Raw genomic sequence first — 19,658 nt, forward strand, 5'->3', positions numbered from 1 at the left:
ATATTATTCTCTCATTGGTTAGCTCACATGAAGCAAAATAACTTTAAGGGTCTCATTTGATACCCATTGCATCTTAGTGACTTCATATGTCTTACAGAATTGGTTGCAAATTTAATAATATCAAGAACGGGACCATACTTAGTGGTGAAGTTACAGCAACACTGTGCATGCATTTATGGTGCTGAGATTCATAACTCATTTTAAGTCAGTGATTTGTTTGTTATTTACTTCTACCTCCACACTCATAGAACTATATTGGACTTCTTGTCCCCAGGCTTTTCTTTCCTCCACTTCTGCTTTATTTTTATAGTAAAAAATAGGCAACTCAGTCAAGAGGTCAGTCATCAGAAGATGATTGAGCATTTGAACCATCACCATGAGCATGTCAGCCACTCTCTGCACAAATTAAGAGCTTTGTGGAAGTTCAGTGGAGAGGATGGATGCAGCTCTGCTGGTTGCTGCTGCTGTAACCAAGACAGAACCAGGAGGAGCTGAAAGTTCAGTTAAAGCAGGATTGGGGAGGCAGGTGAGCAGCTGACACATGGGTGAATGTTTCTGATCTTTTTTTAATACATCAGAAGCATTAAGAGCTGTTCTTACACAGTGGTATTATTAGGCAGGTGGCCTAATTTGAGGTGGAACTAGAAAGGCTGTTGTTAGTTTTGCTTTTTGAGAAACAGTAGAAATGATTTTGTTCCTGTTGCTAACAGCTGAAATCATCAGAGAGGCTAGAGATATGAATTTGTGAAATGTGTTTTAAATTTATGTTGACATTATGTTGACATCACAAATGCAGTGTTGTCCTCCCCTTTGGAAGGGAATGGATGTGGTGTCCTACAACCATAATGGTTGAGCTGTTAATGATCCATGCTGAGAGCCTCTGTGTAACATCAAAACCTACACAGAACAGAAACATATGAAATGTATTTGTTAATGTTTTAAGAGTTCTTTCAAAATACAGAACAGTAAAAACTCATTAATGGTGATGCTGTGAGCTCCTGAGGTGGGAGATTCATCTCTTAATGTGAAAATTGGCATTTGGATGTGCATAAAACTATAGTTCTCTTAGACCATCATTATTGATTTTATACAAAACCCCATATTGTTTTATTTTGCTACATTTTATATTGTATTCCTCCCAAAAGGAATGCAAAGTTTATTACTAACTATAAGCAGGGATTTTTTTGTCACTGAAATGTACCTGAACTCCTGCCCTCCCCCAAAAAATTCTTAATTGCTTGATCTAGGTGTATGATAAATGCTCTATTGGAGTGTCCGTGTCAGGTCATAAAATTAGAAAGCTGAGAATTTAAAAAGAGACATGCTACAATCCTTTTACTATTTAGATCACACAAAGTTAAACCATTTAAGGTTGTTTGTTTAACAGGTTTCCATTGCATTTTAGTGACTACATGTCCTAGAGAGTATTTTGCAGTTTTAATAGTCATGGAAGATTTGTGCATAGGGTGGGGCTTAAAGTGTCAGTGGCTAAAAAGGCAAATTTCTTAAGGAAATACCTGCGGTAGTATTATCCTCTTTTCCAGTCTTATTTTCCTTTTCCTAGAGAAGGCTATTAGCCAGTCAGGTAACAGTGATGTATTAGTATGAAATGTAGAAAAGGTAAAACCTTCTCTGTTTTTAAGATTTCTTTCACAAGGTTTTTGACTAGAAGGAGGATCATCTTAATCAGTTTATTTGATGTGGCAAACCTGTCTTTTGGACCTAAGGGATTGTAAGCATTCATAAACATCAGGTTAAATCATGAGGCATTTATTTTAAAAGGAGAGAAAGGAATCAATACTTGCATCATTGTGACTCTTATGGTTTCCTTTGCAGGCATTAGGGTTTAGAAAATCCCTTTTCTCAGGAGCTTCAGGCCAGCACTGTGCAAGTTGGTAGTCAGTAAAAACTTAAGTGATGACTCTTCACTGATGGATTTTGTTTGATGGCCTTTTTCTAGTTTATAGTACCAAAATACTGCTCGCTGACAGTGGAGCCATGTTAAAAGTGGCACTGGCAAGAACAAGTTTTGTTTATTTTCTTTGTCTGCAATCCCTGAGAATAAGTATGCATTGAACAGTGTTTGTGTGCATTTCTTATGGACAGAGGAGTTGATTAATATTAGCAGTTTATTAAGAGTTAAAAATTTCAGCAATTTTCAAACTAAATTTGATCCAAGTGAAATATAGGTCCTTGTAAGCAAAAAGCTATGCTATTAAAGTCTGTGCTTAACTGAGAAAGAAACAAATGGGAGAAGAAAAAAAAATCTTACTCTGTTTTTTAAATTATCCTTTTCCATTTTTTAAAATAGTTCTATAAAGTAGCTAAGTCTTAAAATCGAGTGCCTAGGAGAAAAATGCTTGACTCATAAAAATAATAAAAGTAAGATGTAAATAAATAGAGCTGCAGGGCATTAAAGGTCATGCAGTCTAGATCTGCAGGAATAAGTGACTGATAAAAATTAGTATGGACAGCAGAGACATGTAAAAATAATATTTTGATTATAATATTTTTTCCTCTGAAATACTTACTGGGAAGAAGGTATTCTCTGCTGTTTGGTGAGATGAGACACCTGAGGCTACCATCTCAGCTGTCCATAAGCCTGTGTCCACAATGCCCTTTGCCCTTCCCAGTGCTTGTCAGCCTTTCCCAGGCATCAGCCTGTGGCTGCTTTCCCCTGTGTAAAAAGACTCTGATCTGACAGGAGTCAGAGACAGGAGCCTTTGTCAGAGATAGCACTGCCTTCCTGAGTAGGAAGCAAAGTTAATACAAGGAAAATATTTTGATATTTGAATTACAACCCCTAACAAATCCGTGCAATGTGTATTCAAGTAGTATTTTCAGAAGGCTCTATTTTAGTCAAATTTGCACGGATTTTCAGTGTGACAACAAAGGCTCTGCCATGAGAGCAGCCTCCTTGTTCCAAAATATAGAGGCACTGGAAATTCTCATTGAAACACTGAAACTGTATAAATAGTGGCAAAATTGACTTTTTCCCATCTTCACTCTGAAATGATTGAACTATTTTTGCTTTTGCCTTGCAGAAAAAAAAAAAAAATTGCCTGAGGCAAAGACTCGCTATGGAGCTTTACAGTCCAAATAGTTAAAATGGAGTCGAATTATGAATGATAGTGTAAGCTTATAATATGTCATGCTTAAATATAGGTGTTGATGTCTGCTCCTTGCATAATACTACAAAGGCCCTTGAGTCTCTGTAGAAATGAGGAGACCAATTTTGTCTTCTCTTAATAAGGAAATGTAAAACATACGTAAAAAAGAGTGCTGAAGAGTGGACAAAATGAAAGAAAATTTATCTTCGGACAAATGCTTGTATTTAAATCAATTTTTTATTGATGCTTAAAAGTACTGAAATGTATGTGATTCATACATTCATACAGCCAGATACTTGCAATAAACAAGTGATTTATTGAGAGATTAACAGATCCTTTCTGCTTTTCCTGGTCCTTTCAAGTCTCTCAATTCTTTGCTCCATAGTGATTTTGTTTCAGCAACCTGTAACCAGGTGTAAAGTGTGCTCTCCTGGGAGCTGGAAATGCAAGTTTGAACCTGCTAATTCTTCAGTGAATACTTTAATCTTCAGTCTCTTAAATCTGTTATACCACTTCCACTGCCACCTTTTTCCTTTTTTTTTTTTTTCCCTTTTCAAATAAAAGTTCTGAGTCAGTTCTCCACAGCCAAAAATACAAATAGGAGCCTGGATTTGGAGCGGAAATTTGAAGCAATGAGTCCCAGTCTCAGACAAGTGTCTAATCCACGTCTACAGGAAAACACATAAATCTTAGAAACAGGCACATAACTCTCCCTATTCCTTGTAGAGGGAATTTCATAGCTAACTAGTCTTTGAGAATTATGTTCCAGGAGCTGGATGACTAAAATACCCACTTGGTTACAGTATCCTTAGAAGATCTAATAGGCATGACAGCATGGAGTGTTACCCTATCTACCTTCCTGCATGTCTTTTCCAAATAAAATTTCTTTTTTCCAAATAAAATTAGTAAAGAGGACAATGAGTAAGATTGTTCCAGTTTGGAAAAATTGCTTCTCTTGAATTTGTGCTGGTACTGATGTTAATTTTAAAGTCATATGGAGGTTTTGTCTCTTTATAGCCCTGGTGTAATTTCTTTTTGTGTGAACTGCAAGGCACAAATAACGTGGGCAGTGTGAGTGGGAGCGCAGCCAGTTGATCAAGGAAGGGATTGTCCCTGTCTGTGTGGCTCGTGTCAGACCACATCCACATACACAGGAAAGATGTGCACAAGCTGGAGGGTGTTTGGGAGGACACAGGGCTGGGGCACTGGCACCGTGAGGAGAGAGTAGGGGAGAAGGGGCAGCCTGGAGAAGGGATGGCTTTGGAGCACCTGGCAGCCCCCGGCACCCACAGGGAGTTCTTGGGATGGAGCTGGGCCCCTCACGACAGCATGGCCTGGCAGGGTGAGAGACAGGAGGAACAAATTGCAACAGGTTCGGGCCGGGTTTAAGGAGAAGCTTTTCCCAAGGTGTTCCCATGGGGAGCGAGGCAGAGGAGCAGGTCACCCCAAAAGTCTGAGCCATCCCTGTCCGAGGAGGGTTTCGAGCTCTGTTGAGCCTGGTCTGACCTCAGAGCTGGCCCTTCTTTGGGCAGCGGCTGGGGTCTGAGTCCTCCTGGGACCCCCTCCAGCCTGTGACCCTCAAGCTGTAGGTACCCAAAGCCCTACTGCTGTTCAACAGCTTTTATAGTATTTCTGTAATAGCAAGCATATGATTGACAGCCACTTCAACCTTCCTGATCACCTCTAGCTTCCCTGGAGTCCTCCCAGGAGAGAAGGCTGAAAATGTAGAATCATTTTATTCTCTGATAAAGTGATTCTTGTCCAGGGATTAAAACCTTTAAAAGCTTCTCAAACTCTGTATGTATGGATTTAAGGCTTCAGTTCTCTGTATCTTGATTTTTTAAAGCAGGGGAGTGCTTTTTTTATTTAATCTGAGCTAACTAATAGCTGTGTCATAATATATTAAAATCCTTCCTGAGAAGTATTTAACTGAATTTTTTTAATGAAAACCTTAGATTATGTCATGTCTGTCTCTGACTCCCAAAGGATTTTTTTGGTTCATTTTAGTTTTGAGGCTGTTTAGCTTTTTCAAAAAGAAGGTTAGAAAGCTTTCCTCTTAGCATTGCTTTTAATCTGTAGACTTTGCTATTTCTGTTAGGGCTGTGTAGGACTTCATGATGCTGCCACCAGAAATGTGATTCTCTGTCATTTTGTGGTGTTCACTCTTCACCCAAAAAAGCCAGGAAAGTTTGAAATGACATAGAGACTCCTTACCCCTCTTGGACTATTACAGCATGTAAAGGTGGGAGGATGGATGAAAAGGGAGATAATATATGTGAAAGTGTTGTACAACTTGGATTATATTACTGGATGCAGTGTGTGAATTTTTCTTAGCTATTTAAATCCTGGTAATAGAACATCAAGAGGAAAAGTTAAAAGAAAGACACATCAGTGTCTGAAATTGGTGGTTGAGGTAGTTTTTATTAGTCAGAAATTTCTCATCCTTAATTCTTTGAATTGATTTTTAATGGGAAATTTCTCTATAAAATACTTAGCAATGCAAATGCAGAAGAATAATCTAGAAACAAGCTTTTTACTTTAGTGATTGCTTAGAAGTTTCTGCAGGCATTCTTTAAAAGCAAATTATTTCCCTCCATCCGTCTTCCTTCCCTCTCCACCTTCCAACAAGGAAAATAGTCCTATAACTTCCATGAAATGGAGACATTTAATAACCCTTCTCCAGAGCTCAAACCACTATAAGCTGTATGGTTATGTTTAAAAAAAAAATGAACACACACTAAAAAATGCTGCAACAGATTTCCACTAAGAACTAAATACACAGCAGTGATATGTGCTGAATTTATGTATATATTTTTCTATTCCACTGTGCCACCCTATGTAATCTTTGTCCTTGCAGCTTTTAACATTGACATTCTCTTAGGATTATTCAAGGGAAAACATGAAGTATTTATAGCCATAGTTAAAATTTTTATAAATAGTTTATAATAGGAACTGCCATAATAAAAGTTTAAAATAGTTTCCATTATAGTTCTTTGTTTTTATATATTCTAAAATTTGCAAAATACTTTGGGGGGGGGGGGGGGGGGTGAGTTAAATTTCCCATGCTGTGAGTCTCAAAAGTATTTTTCCTCATTTATTTGGAGTATAATCCTTTCAGCTATTTTGGAATTATAGACAAATGGAGGAAATGCTTTTTCCCTTTGTACAGTAATAAAAATAAAGAAAATCTTCAGATACATTTTTGACAATACTACAGGGGGAACAAGTGAAGGTTGAAATATGTGGCAAGATCTACTCCCTTTGCTTTCTTAGGGGGAAAAAACCGTTGAAAATAATGGAAAAATAACATCAAACTCTTTCCAGTAACATCTGCTGAGCTTATTAGCAGAAACTAATAAAAACACACCCCCTTAATGACATCCCTCCCTGCACATTCCCTTTGCCTGAGACCATCCAGACATGAGCTGGCTGAGCTGCTGCAGCTCCCTGCTGCTCTCTAGACCTTGTGGGCTCTCTCTTACTGGGCAGATCCCAGATTGTGAGGTGTCAGGGATGTGCCCATCTCCACCTCCCACATGCGATGGACAGCACTGGTCCTTCTCCTGTCCTTTGCTTCCAGGAACCTGCAGCCTTGTGCGGCCAGCCTGCGTGGCTAGAAAGCTGTAGGTTGGTTAGCCTAGCACAGATTTGTGATGATTCATCTCAAGTAGAGCTTTGCAAAGTCCAAGAGAAGACTTTATCTTGCAAATTACCAGTGTTGTCATGAGACAGTAGTACCAGAATGGTTTTCACTCTTAGTTTCTCTCCAACTGTACTTGTGTCACGCTGTCCTGAAAGATGCTAAGCAAGGATGAAATTCATATAGGCATGAAATTGAAACAGGTTTTCCTGGGTATCTGGGTCCTATGGAGGATGTAGCATACAAATCTGCAGGTATGTGGATGAACAGGACCTCCTGCATGGTGGCGGTGCTGTGTCTGTGCTGCCACTTGCCTGGAGAGCTCTGGGGTTGCCTCACAGCTGTGGGACAAAGGGACAAGGTGCAGGACCAAGTCTCAAAGCCCTTTGCACTCACTCCTCTGCATGCCACGTCCGTGGTCTGGCAGTGCTCAGGCCACCTGTGTGTAGCATGTTGGGTACTGGAAGTGCCTACCACTGTACTGGGCACTGACACCACTGCAACCAGTGTCAGTAAGATGGTAGTAGTCTGGTTTTTGTAACAAGAGTTTGCCCTCAGGGTGGTATGGGAAACAGTTTGTGTAAGGAACATGGTAAAAAAACCACACATGGATGTTTTATCCTTACCTCGCTCTTCAAAAATAAGGTGTGCAATCAAGACACAGCCCAGTTCTGCAGTGAATTGCTCAGATGTGTTTGGAGAAATCAGGATTTTAACCCCAGCTACCAGTTGTGCCATTTTTAGCAGCAAAGATAAAAATCAGAAACAACTAATAAAGCCTTATTCAGGTATTCTGTCTTTTGGGCAGATCCTTCAGACTGTCTCTCATTTGTCCTTCCAGGCCTATCACTCTTGTGTTCCTTGTCCTGCAATTGCTTCATTTAAAATGGGTGCCATGGCTGGTAATCCCCACTGGCCATACAGCAGATGGCTGAGCCTTTTGGAGGTTTCTGGAAGCTTCTTTGGTGTCTCAGCAACATGGTGTCACCTCAAAGCCATTGTTTCCTCTACTAGACCATGGCTGGTCTCATCACAGTTGATGCCTGGCAGTGCCCATTCTTACAGACCAACTCAGAACTCAAGATACTTCACATTTATTTCAGTGTATATTTACTACTAAGTGTCAGCTGAAAAAGAATCTGCACTTTGCTCTAGCTTTTTGGGGGGAATGTTCATTCTGAAAATTCAGCTGTGTTATTTTACTCACATCTGAATCAGGTACAGCCATTTCAGGTAGGAACTCATGCCATCACATTCATGTCACCTCAAAACTCTGAATGTGAAGTAAAGATGAAAAATTCAAATGCTAATGTTTTGTTTTGTTGAGGTTTTACTGAAAATCCAGGTATATTAAGTGAAAAGTTAAATTTGACATAATATTAGTATATTTGCCCTCTCGCCAAAATTAAAGAAAATGGGATATTGCTAGAGAAATTGTGCCATCTTTTTAAAGTTGCAATCTTCCTTAGCATTTTTGAACATGTAGCACTGCTTGTAAGATCTAAAGCACATTTTTGTTGTATGACGTGCGTGGAAACGCACACAGACCATCAGTTACCACACCATCAGACAATCATGTATTTTGGCCTAATTGGTTTGAAATGAGTGGACACATACCATTGTCCCTGGGTTTGTCCTAATTGCAATTTTGTGCTCATGTAAGGAAGAAAATCCTTGGTTCTGTTTAGTGGCAGCATTCCCAATTGACTTCAGTTGTTCCAAGACTGATGAGGTATCTTGGTTCTCAAACTAAATCCAATCATGAGTTTTGATTTCTCAAGCCTCTGTAATTCCTTCTTTTCTTATTTTAAAACAACTATTTTCATTTAATTTGCAGGCTCTAGGTCTGCTGTCAACCACTGCTTTCCCATTAGTCTTTCTTTGGCTTCCCAGAGCTTTCCATATAATATATTCATGTAAAGAACATTTCTATTTTTTAAAAAAGTTGAAGGTGCCTCATTTTGGAACGAAGCTATGAAAGAGGTGAAACACAATTGCACTACTTAGGAAGAGTGGTTGTGGGGTTTTTTTTTTTTCCTTTTTTCCCCTTAGCAAAGAGACAAAAAGGAAAAATCAATACTGGAAAACCCATTTCATTTTTCAGCAAAGGTAGCTGGAAAAGATCCACTTGAATTCTTAGAAATGAAATGTTGGATGCTGATGTAATTAAGTAAACCAGCTGAGAACTGAAAAACAACCTGATCAAACTAAGGGATTATGACTATGAAAGATCTGATGCACTGTTCAGAATCTTTTGATAGAGGAAGTAAAGTTTGCTGGGAATTTAGTGATTAAAGGCTTATCTTCTGTTGATGATTACCTATTTTGCTCTGGGAATTGTTGATTAATTGAAAAATGTTTGAATAGCACTTACAAATTGTTGGAATATCTCTTGTTGCCCTTTCTTTAAGTAAACAGATGTGGGTTTGGTTCCAAACAGGTCTTCAGTTTGAAATGTAATTTGTAATTTATTGAAAAGTAGTATTCATGCAGAAATAAAGTTTCTGCAATTTTGTCCACCAAAGTGTTTTAACTGGCCAAATGATTCTTATAAATGTCTTTGTGATACTTTTTTTCCTTAATTTTATTTTCTGATCGTTTACTGGATGATGTGTTATTTTGTTAACACATTTTCCGGGACAGGACAACAATTTCGATAATTCATTGCAGACTTTTAGAATAATAAATACAGTAGGAACAGTTACAATTTAAAAAAAAAAGATTCATCTGTTCAAAGACAACTCTCTATAGATATTGCACAGTAAACCAACCTTCTCCCTGAACAACATTTTGATTTTGTTGAAATGCAAACCTCATTTTTGCCAGGTTTGCCCATACAGCATTTGATTCATCAAGAGTGACCTCTTGAAGACAGAATTGCAGGTTAATTGATCACTACCACATGTCTGTAGATGGTATTCCTCCTTTTTCTCTGATTGGCACCAAATTTGGAACACTGATATGGTTGAGCTCACTGGCTAATAGAATGAGGTACCCTAATGTGTCAGGACCCAAGGCAAGGTTTTATTATATCCATGCCATTTTTTTCTGAAGCTCTCAGGTACAGATTTAGGGGTTACAACTTTTCATCTGAGTGTGGTCTTACAGGCAGCGGTGAGAACAGGAATGAGCTGTGGCTCCCTGGGTTTGTTTTGGTTTAGTGGGGTCTTTTAAAAATCAACAGAAGGTCACTGTAAATAAATAGACTTAAAACCAAAATAAGAGCCAGGCTTAACATTTGTCAGTGCAGGATTTTTGACAAGCCTATTGCCTTCTGCCATTGAGGTCCCTGTCCTTACTGATGTGCTGTAAACATAGGTGACAGACATCTAAGTGAGACAGTGCATGCTGCACAACTCAGTAACCATTCCCAAAGGAAATCACTCTGTTCTGGGGAATCTCAGTTTTTGTTTTCCCCAAAACAACAAATATGCTACTGCTCTTGTAAAAAAAGCTTCAAAATATTAAGAGTATAAGTGATGCAAAGACATCTGTGAGCATCTGTAACAAGTGTAGTGCAATAGATCTGAGATATTTGAATCACCTCATTTTTGTCACTAAATGGTTTGAGTGGCATGTGGTTATCATTTACAGAGTGAAGATAGTTAACATATATGTGTCCTCATTAAGAAAGGCCAGGGAAATACAGTACAACTCTTATCGGGAGCACATCTTCATTTGCTTTCTTTAGTGCAAGGTCTCTAGAATGGGCAACTGTTTATATTTATATTTGATGATGTTGAAGCAAGGTGTCTTGATCAAGGAGGAATCAGTAAGTCATGCTTGCTCAACCTGCATTTTGACAGGGTTCACTGTTAATTTGGTCACTGATACTGGAGTTAGGAAAGAACCATTCTTCTGTGCTTTATACCTTGTAATCAGGAATGTGATGGTCTCAATTCCATTGTCAAGATACTTGTGAAGAAAAGATGTTTTGCTCTTTAGGTTCATGAAGTGGCAGAAGAGACTGTGAGGGGAGAAGAAGCAGAGTTTGCTCTTTTCCTCTCCCAGAAGTTTGGTTTGGCATTTTGAGAAAGCAGCATGCTGGAGTTTCTCCACGAGCAGAGGCAGCTGTGATAAAAGCCAAGACTGAGGAATGCATTGGTGAGGGCCAAGCAGAGCTCGTTCGCCTTTGGGGAAGAGCTGCTGGCTACTGCCTCTGTTCTGGCTCTACAGTAAGACACATCCCAGAAATACAGAAGCGTGGGGCTCATTGAAAGTTTCTGATGAAAGTATTTTTCAACAGAAAACACAGAGATTGCCTAAATGACTCATTTTGTGAGAAGTGGCTTCTGGCTTTGGGAACTGTTTTTCATTAAGCTACGGAGCATATACAAAACAGTAACACATTGATTTGGCTGTGCTGTCATGGTGCCTTCCTAGAGTCTGGTTTAGTAATTACATTCACATTCTCTTCTCTGAGATGGGGAGACTATCTTAGGTCCTGAGAGATGCACTTCGGTGCACAGATCCATCTTGGGTGAGAAAATGGGAGCATAAGTTTGTGAACTCTGGTTCCCATGCAACAGAGCATCAAGTGGATTAAACAACATTAAATGAATTTTCTTGAAAGTTTTCATTTGTATGTAACCTCTGTTTTTTGCTTTTTTTTTCCTCAAAGCAAATACACAATTTCTCTTTACCTCCCTGTCATTTTAATGACAATGTTGTTGTCATCATTAGAATTTCAGTTATGAGAAGACATTTTAGTCTCTGCAGGAGATAAATGAAAATGTGACTGTTTCAGCTGGGGTTTGGAGATGAGGAGGGCATGGGGGAAGAAGGGGACAGTGTTTATTTTACCATAATGACCCAAAAAAAAAATCTCTCCCAAGAAGTTGACAATTGCTCAGCATTCAGTTAAAGCAGCCTGGAGCTTGCAGAATTTTTGAAGGTGTAAGATGAGAGCTATACCAGCCATCTGATGAATTTCTGTTAGCGGGGCTGGATGCACAAATTGGAAGTGCCCAAGTTCCTATTTAAGTTTCAGGTTTAGGTTTTAGTTTAGGTGTTTTCCCTAAATGTCTGACCTGTTTCTGCCTTCCTGAGGGGAAGATTGACTGGTAATTCCCAGTCTCTATGGATGGCATGCTGGTTCAAGTAGCAAATGTAAACTCATTTCCAAAATAATCTCTGCTGTCCCCTACCCCAGGGTTGTCCTGGAGGAGAGGACATGGCCCTAGAGGACCCAGTGACCATCGTTTAGAAAAAATGCAGAGGAGTTGAGTCTTTAGATGCTATTTCCAAATTGAAAAGTTCATTTTCCCTTGATTCTTCAGCCAGATCTCCCTTATTTATGGCAGGAGTGCTAAAATATGCCTGGCAAAAGAAGAACAATGCTTTTGAGTAAGGGGATGATGGGATGTGAATAAACTGTTCTTAGCTGACCCAGCTATCACTGTGGTGAACCATAGTATATGTCAGGCTGCCTTCTCCAGAGCCAGTTTCATGGCCCATTAGCCGGATTCCCAGTGCTCCAGGAAGGTTTAATTTGAGAGCAGTGCTATGTGGGTGCACAGAGCCAGATCAGGTGCTGTGGTTACTCTGGGAAGCAGGCTGGCCTGGCTGCCCGGAGCACAGGGAGGCGTGCTGCACTTCCAGCTCCACCAGAGCAGCTCAGCACCAGGTGAAGCATTTGGTTCAGCAAAAGACAAGCAGCCCTAGAAGCACAATGGTGGTATTTGAGGTAATAGCCCAGATTTTCAACACTATATGGGAAGCATTTCTGCAAACCTGGCTGATAGAACTAAGAGCTGTTTATTTAAAATAAGTGTTACATTTAATTTTGAATGATCTTGACAACCCATCCATCCACTGATGGGGTTCATATGTTTTGCATGCATTATACTTTGGGAAGTCTTAATAGGCTCAGGTCACATTTTTGGGCATTCTTAAATACCTACAGGATCACAAGCCAAATTTTTAGAGGTTGAAGTAAATAGAGCTTCCCATTATATGTAATTGGCTGCAGGAGAAAGTGTTTTACGTAAAGAAAGTTCAAACACATTTGAATGCTTTTTTTAATCCTCTTGACATTTTGAAGAATTAAGATGTTATTGCTGGTTTAAATGTGAAATGTCTCCAAAGGCACATCAGTATTGTTTATAAACTGCACTTCATTTCTTTTAAAAACTATTAATCTAGGTAATACCAGTTGTCTGTAACAAAAGGAGGCCATCAATTAGCAGAAATCAATAGATCACAGTGGTGACTGAAAGTTTTTGTGATTTGCTACAGAAGTTTACATTTCCACATTTAAAAAATATATTGAGGGAGAGGCTAGTTGTTTGTTCCTTATGAGTCAGTCTCAGAGATACACAAAACATAAGGATGTTCCTCTCCTCCCCACCATGTCTTTTTTAGCTACTTTTATTTGTACTGTTTGCAGAGAAGAAGGGAATAAAAAACTGCATTAATGAAATTGAGTGTGGTCAGCCAGATTTCTAATGAATGGATTTCTCTGGGTAAAAGGCAAAATCTGTGTCTTGCTTTGGATGGGTAAAACCTTTACAGTTGTGTATCTGACTGCTATGCTGACATCTGTGAGAGAGAAGAAACCTTAAATATATGAGTGGAGATCATCTGGTTATTTGTGGCATGGTAACAATGTGTGTATAAAGATATGATCTGACACATGTGTCAAAGTAATTCCTGTTGACTGACTTCAGGGAAAATGCATTGTAAATTCAGCTGTTACTGGGTGTACTTGGGATTCTCATGTGAAGGTAGCTGCTGTGGAGGGTTTTTTTTTTTTTTCTGGAGCTGGGAGACTATTTTGCAATCACACTGATATTCTTTGATTTTAATTAATTTAAGAAAAGTCATCTTTAGAAAAACAAACAAAACCCAGCATTCTTCCTTTCCCTTGCCTCCCCGTTCCCAAAGCAACCTTCTGCATGTGGGAAATACCATGTTAATGTCTAAAAGTGCCAGGATGCACCCAGAAATGGCATTTGAAGGTCTTGATTTTTTTTTTTTTAATAAAGTTCGTCTTACCACAGAGTACGTCATTGCTGAAACTGAATTTTTGTAAGCGGTTTCATCTTTACCAACTTTCCTACCACCAAACTCTGAAGCAGCTATTTTTAAAATGCTTTTAAAAGTGGTTGTTTTTTTTTTTTTAACCCACGGCGATCAAATTATCTTGATTTATTACTATCATGGCCATAGCAACGATACAGATGTATTTTAAGCAGTCAGAGATTAAAATGGCCTTAACTGTTGCTGTGAATGTCTGTCCTGTTTTTCATTGTACAGTAATGATTATGCAAAAAGGGCACAGGAGGTTATTAATTATGCAGGTCCAAGCCTGTTTATCTGGAAGAAGTGTGTATAAAGTTATACTGAAAGTGGTACTTTCACTGCATGAAGTTGCCAGCTTTGGTAACTGCAGTCCTAAACACTATCCGTGCTTCCAGTCTCCTAATCGTGTGGCAGAGAAGTTTGAGCCCATTTTACACATGAGGGATTGAGGAGAAAAGAGACTGAGTGGCTTCCCAGGGCAATACGTGGCATGTGTGACAGGAATGGATGTTGGATACAGATGATGCTGTCCTCAGCCAGAATCTTAGCAGAAAGCATTCATCCTTTCCAAAGGAGATGAAATTTTCTTTACACAGATGGAATGATTTTCAGTACTTTGCTTCTTCTTGTTCTCCATGAAATGTAAACTGTAACAATTAAGACTCAAGTATTTGAGGAAGATATCTGCCAAATTAGCAAGCTATGGTTTCATAAGAAAGACCAACATCCAAGCTATTGATGAAATACAGCCCAGGATGATAAGAGGCTTACCAGGGTTCGAAAGACCTCCATTTACATAAATATGCAAAGACATCTGTTACAGTCATGAGTGACCTGCTGGTTTAAACCATCAGCAGGGGAAGCGTCGTCGATCCCCATCGCCTGCAGTAGCAGGTGCTACTCTAGGCAGCAGGAATTACTGAAGAGGTTTTCAATGAACAAAGACGACCTTTCCACTTGCCAAGAAGAGACATAGGGGAAATCAAAACACCCGGCACACGCCTACGGTGTTTCATTTGTAGTGCGCGGAGAGAGCCCCGCGTGCGCCTCTGCGGCCAAAGCTGTATGTGATCACTCACAGGTATGGTGTGGCTGACACAGCTGCAAAGTTTATGTCTGAGGAGTACTTAGGTCTTCTAAAACCAAACTACTTAAGTCAGATTCCCAAACAGGAATGAATCATCAAAATTTAATGGAAAGCATTCAAAACAAATTTATCATCTAAACCCAGTGTTTTTATTAGCAGAGTATATGCCCAAAATAGTAATGTAAAACCGTCATCCTAAAGGTTGCAATTGCTTAAATGAAAAATTGGAGTTTAATTCTTGCTCAACATAAATGAACAGAGACATTACAATATTACAGCTTTATATAATGCAAGGATATTTGTCTTCCTTGTTGGCTCAGAGTATATGGTGTTCTCTCTCTTTCTCTTCCCCTCCGGCCCCATTCATTGCATAACACGGTTTTGTAAGGAAAGAATCTGTCTTCAGTGGATGAACAACTGGACAAAAAACTGGTTTACAAATTCAGAGCTGCCAAAATACTATAATTTGGTGTGTTATACATGACTGTAATTGCCAGCAATTCTGAAAATGCTCACACAGTAAAGAGGAGTCTCCGAAGACCCTGTAGTAAAGCCACACAAGTAAAGGAGTTGACATTAGAAAAGCCTTCCAATATTTAAAATGCTCCCTCTAACTCTCGCATGAATGTTAAATACTTCTCCTGAATTCTACTAAAAGGTGCAATACAGCCTGAGTACTTGATTCACAATATTTAATGGATGCCTCACATTGGGACGTTACATCTCTAATAACTTTATGACATGTTTAAATACCTTAACAATTCCCACCCCTGTTTTGATAACACATTTCACAGTAAATTAAGATAAAACAAAACCTGTTCTTTTCTCTCCCTTTGAACAGAGCGTGGATCACACTTCTCATAAACCTCATCATATTGAGGTTGGGCTAAGATGAGCATAACCAGTGACGAAGTGAATTTCTTGGTGTATCGCTATCTCCAGGAATCGGGTAAATTCTTTGTCTTTCTTCATAACTTCTGGTCATAAATGAAATTAGGAAATTGCCTTTTTGCATGATATTGCTGTAGGGATGTTGCCTCGAGTGTTTCAGACTGATAGACTAAATATTTCTTGCACAAATCCCTGTTTCTTTGAAATTATGGTCTAGAACATAATAGAAGTGCAAACATGCATAGGTACAAAATAAACATTGCAGTTTAGCAAAACAAGAAATAAATAACATTATGTTAACAAATGCTTTGGTAGTGATATCATGTCAGCCAAAGTAATTTTTGTCAGCACAGGCAAAAAGCACATGTATCTTGTATATTTTTTTTCTTAGATACTTGAAATTGTTTACAGTGGGTTTATGTTGGCTCTAAAAAGAAATTTGGGTGCAAGTTTATGATGTTTTAGACCATTCTTAGGATAATTGTGTGTGTAAACTGAGCTGCACAAGTGTCAACATGGCTCAGTCTCCATACCACTTCTACCTCTAGCTGTTTTCATATCGGAAAATACCACAGGGCTTCAAAATCTTTTAAAAAAATAAATTGAAATGTACATTTTGGGTTTATTTTATATATGTGGTCTTCTTTCCACTCTTTGACTGCAAGAAGTAGACAGTCTCTTAGCTAATGGAAAACACTCTGTTACTGTAGAGATGAAAGGGGGGCTGAGAAACACTGGCAAAGGATTTGTAACCAGCATCACCAGCATTTTACTTGGTACTGACCCTCTGTTTTGTGTTGGCAAAAGTAGAATTGACTAAAAATATTTCATGTTTCACATGCTGAAACAAACAAATCTGTGGAAAATAGATGTCATCCTGTCAGAAGACTTGAAGCCAGTTTTAGAATAAGCCCTCATGACCCAAGAGATGTCTTGTACAGAGAACCAGAATCCCAGCAGGTAGAAGGCACTGATTTAGCCTGCTTTCCTTGGTCACCGTGACTGGTATTCATTAGATGCATTATTTCAAGTTGTTTCTTCCACTTGCATGACTGTTTCAATCCCAGGAAACTGAATCCCTGTGCAAAGAATCTCTGCTGAAATTAAGAAGGTTTATCATAATTTTTTAGGGTTTGGTTTTTTAAAACAGTTCTGTGAGTGTCCATTGTTGGCCTGTGTTAGCTGTTGTCTCTAATAGTGGAGTTTACAAAAAGTCTTCTAGGTCTGGTGTGCAAACAGATGAAAGAAAAAGAGGAAGTAACAGAACTAAAATTTCATCCAGACAAAGTTTACTTTTAAAAACAAGCCATTGTGTTCTGCACTGGAGAGAGCTGTTGGACATTATAGCAATGCACCAATGGATGTAATCAAAGATAATGAATCCTGGAGTTACTTTACACTGTTATGTTTGGGTTGTAAGAAATTCTGCATAACAGTGTATTAATACAGTAGCTTTTCCTGATGTGGAAAAAACCCAACCTTTTTTATTCCTCTTGATACATCAGGAGGTGAGTTAGTGTTGTGTGGTGATTCGGGAGGCTTTACAAGTCAATCAAGAATGGTGGGATCAGGCAAATATGAGGAAAAAGTCACTCTAGGTAACATCTCCCACAAGCAAGCAATCACTTTTGCCATTTTACAGGGAACTTAACATGCAAATTTACATGTTAATGTCAAGTTGTACTGCTCTTACATTCTTATCTAGAGGGTCAAAAATTTTTATTATTTGATCCACACATACTGAAGACATACACAAAACCATCATATTTCCACTGTTGTATCTTATACACATTAAGAGAGTGGAAATTGAGGTTAAATATTTGAAGAAATATTCCAATATGCTTCAAACTGAGCATATTGAAATCTGGATGCTAGATATGGATGTAGTAGATATAGCTGGCAGTTTGTTAGGAATTCCATTCAGCAAACTAGAACTGTAACCAGTGATGAATCCACTAATATGTTAAAAAAGCTTCTTACATTAGGTTTGAACCTTTTTTACTACTGTCATTGTTTTTTCCAAAAGGTTTTTATATCTGTACTGTCAGACGAAGTAAGGAAACTGTGATTCAGCATTTTGACTTTCCACCAGCTACTATAAATGCCATAAGATGCAACAACAAATGAAAGCCATTTAATCCATAGCTTCAGAAATAATTCTGGCCAGATTTAAAGGGCTAGTGTTTAAATACAGTCTGAGTTCAAACCCCTACAGTTTAAGAAGTTTGCCAAAAGCAGGGTTATTACACTGATTATTTGTTAACATTAGCTGAACCCAAAGCTTCTAAAAATTTTATCAGACACAACCATGAATGTTGCTTAAGAGACCGTACAAAAGTTCACCTCTTTTTTTACAGGCATCTGTCCTTTAATCTTATCATGTATAACTTCCAGGCTTTCCCATAAAATGTAGGCAAATGATGGGAGGAAGAGAGAAACAACAAAGGAGGGGGAAAAAAAAAAAAAAAAAAAAAAAAAAAAAAATCAAAAGTTTCTGATAATGTTTCTAAGAGGAAGAGAGAAACAACAAAGGAGGGAAAAAAAAAAAAAAAAAGGCAAAATGTCCCTATAATATTTCATGTATTTTGCATCTGTGAGGTACAGAAACACTTGTGATTCTTTGAAGCATTGTAGCAAAGATGCTGAAGGTGGCTCTACAATTCATTGTGAAAATGCTGGCAGGTGATTCTAGTAGGAGCTCAGCTCTTGCAAACTTGAAGTTAGAAGTGAAATTCAGTAACTATATATTTCCTCCTTAATTTTCTGTCAGATCAGAAACCTTGCACAAGAGAGTTGAACTGTCTAAACCATTATTGTTGCTTTTTAACAAATCTTGGCATACTGAGGAGAGTTTCAGTGAACTGGAAAAAGCAAATGTTGTGCCAGAATTTTTAAAGGTTAAATAAGATGATCCAGGTAACTATAAGTCAAGGACAATCATTGGAATGCTGAGACTAAATATCTCCAACAAATCTGAAGAGATGACATCATGCCAAATGCCAGCCAGCAAGTTTTTATGGATAATAGATCTTATCAAACATACTCGATACTGCTTTTTTCCAAGATCAGAAATGAAGTTGACAGAGATAGCTGTGCTGACATTAATGCACTTGGACTACTTTATGACATTTATTTGGTCTTGTTGACACAGTGGTTAAAACCATAATGAAATAACAGTGAGTGAAATCAGTGTAATCCAGAGTTACCAAATGGATTAAAAATGGGATAACAGAAACATCTTGAAAAGTGATTACACTTTTCAAGGGGGGTATTCATCTCAAGGGTTACTTCTAGTAGGAACTCACAGGAGTCTCTTCTTGGCATAATGCTGTTCATCAGCTTTATTGGTTGCCTGGAAGGAAATATAAAATTATTATCAAGTACATCTGCAGATGGAATGAAATAGTGAGTTGTGGCATTTGGTGAGTTATACTGACTGATAATGGTGTTTAACAGGAAAAAGTACAGCCAGGGAGGCTGCGTGGAGTTGCCTGATGCAGGAGGAGCAGGCTGGAGAGGATGCTTGGTCCAGGGGCAGTGTAGTCAATTCTCTCCCTTACAAGATAGGATGGGGACAAGTTAAGGCTCTAAATGTTTAGCTGTATTAAATAAGTAAGTGAATAGTTGCCTCTTCACACAGGTGACTTGTCTCAGTGCTTATCTATGCCCAGAAAATGAAAGCAGTTTATTGTAATTTCCATTTATGCTCCATGGCTTAATGCCATAGGAAATTCACCATGAAGGTGACTAGGTGTCAACCACTTCCACAGTAAGACTGTGAATGCCCCTTTCTTGAGATACAAAGAGAACAAGTGTTTATTTTCAATTCAAGGTTATCTCTTCCTATCCAAAATCAAGTATTGCAGTGTCTTGTGTTCCCCTTTTTTATTAGAAACTTTTTTGGTGC

General features: G+C 38.5%; 1 protein-coding gene across 3 annotated transcripts in view; it reads left to right on the plus strand.

Annotated features, from left to right (window-relative positions):
* TBL1X (transducin beta like 1 X-linked) overlaps positions 1–19,658 on the plus strand; it is a 194,124-nt gene that overhangs the window by 123,989 nt on the left and 50,477 nt on the right. For all 3 annotated transcript variants that reach the window (XM_041416458.1, XM_041416460.1, XM_041416459.1), the window contains one exon: positions 15,702–15,809. In XM_041416458.1, the coding sequence (XP_041272392.1) occupies positions 15,752–15,809 (58 nt within the window). In that variant the 5' untranslated portion in view covers positions 15,702–15,751. The remainder of the gene's footprint in view (positions 1–15,701; positions 15,810–19,658) is intronic.

Source organism: Onychostruthus taczanowskii, unplaced genomic scaffold (genome assembly GCF_017590055.1).
Source record: "Onychostruthus taczanowskii isolate IOZ18803 unplaced genomic scaffold, ASM1759005v1 scaffold52, whole genome shotgun sequence".
Lineage (NCBI taxonomy): Eukaryota > Metazoa > Chordata > Aves > Passeriformes > Passeridae > Onychostruthus > Onychostruthus taczanowskii.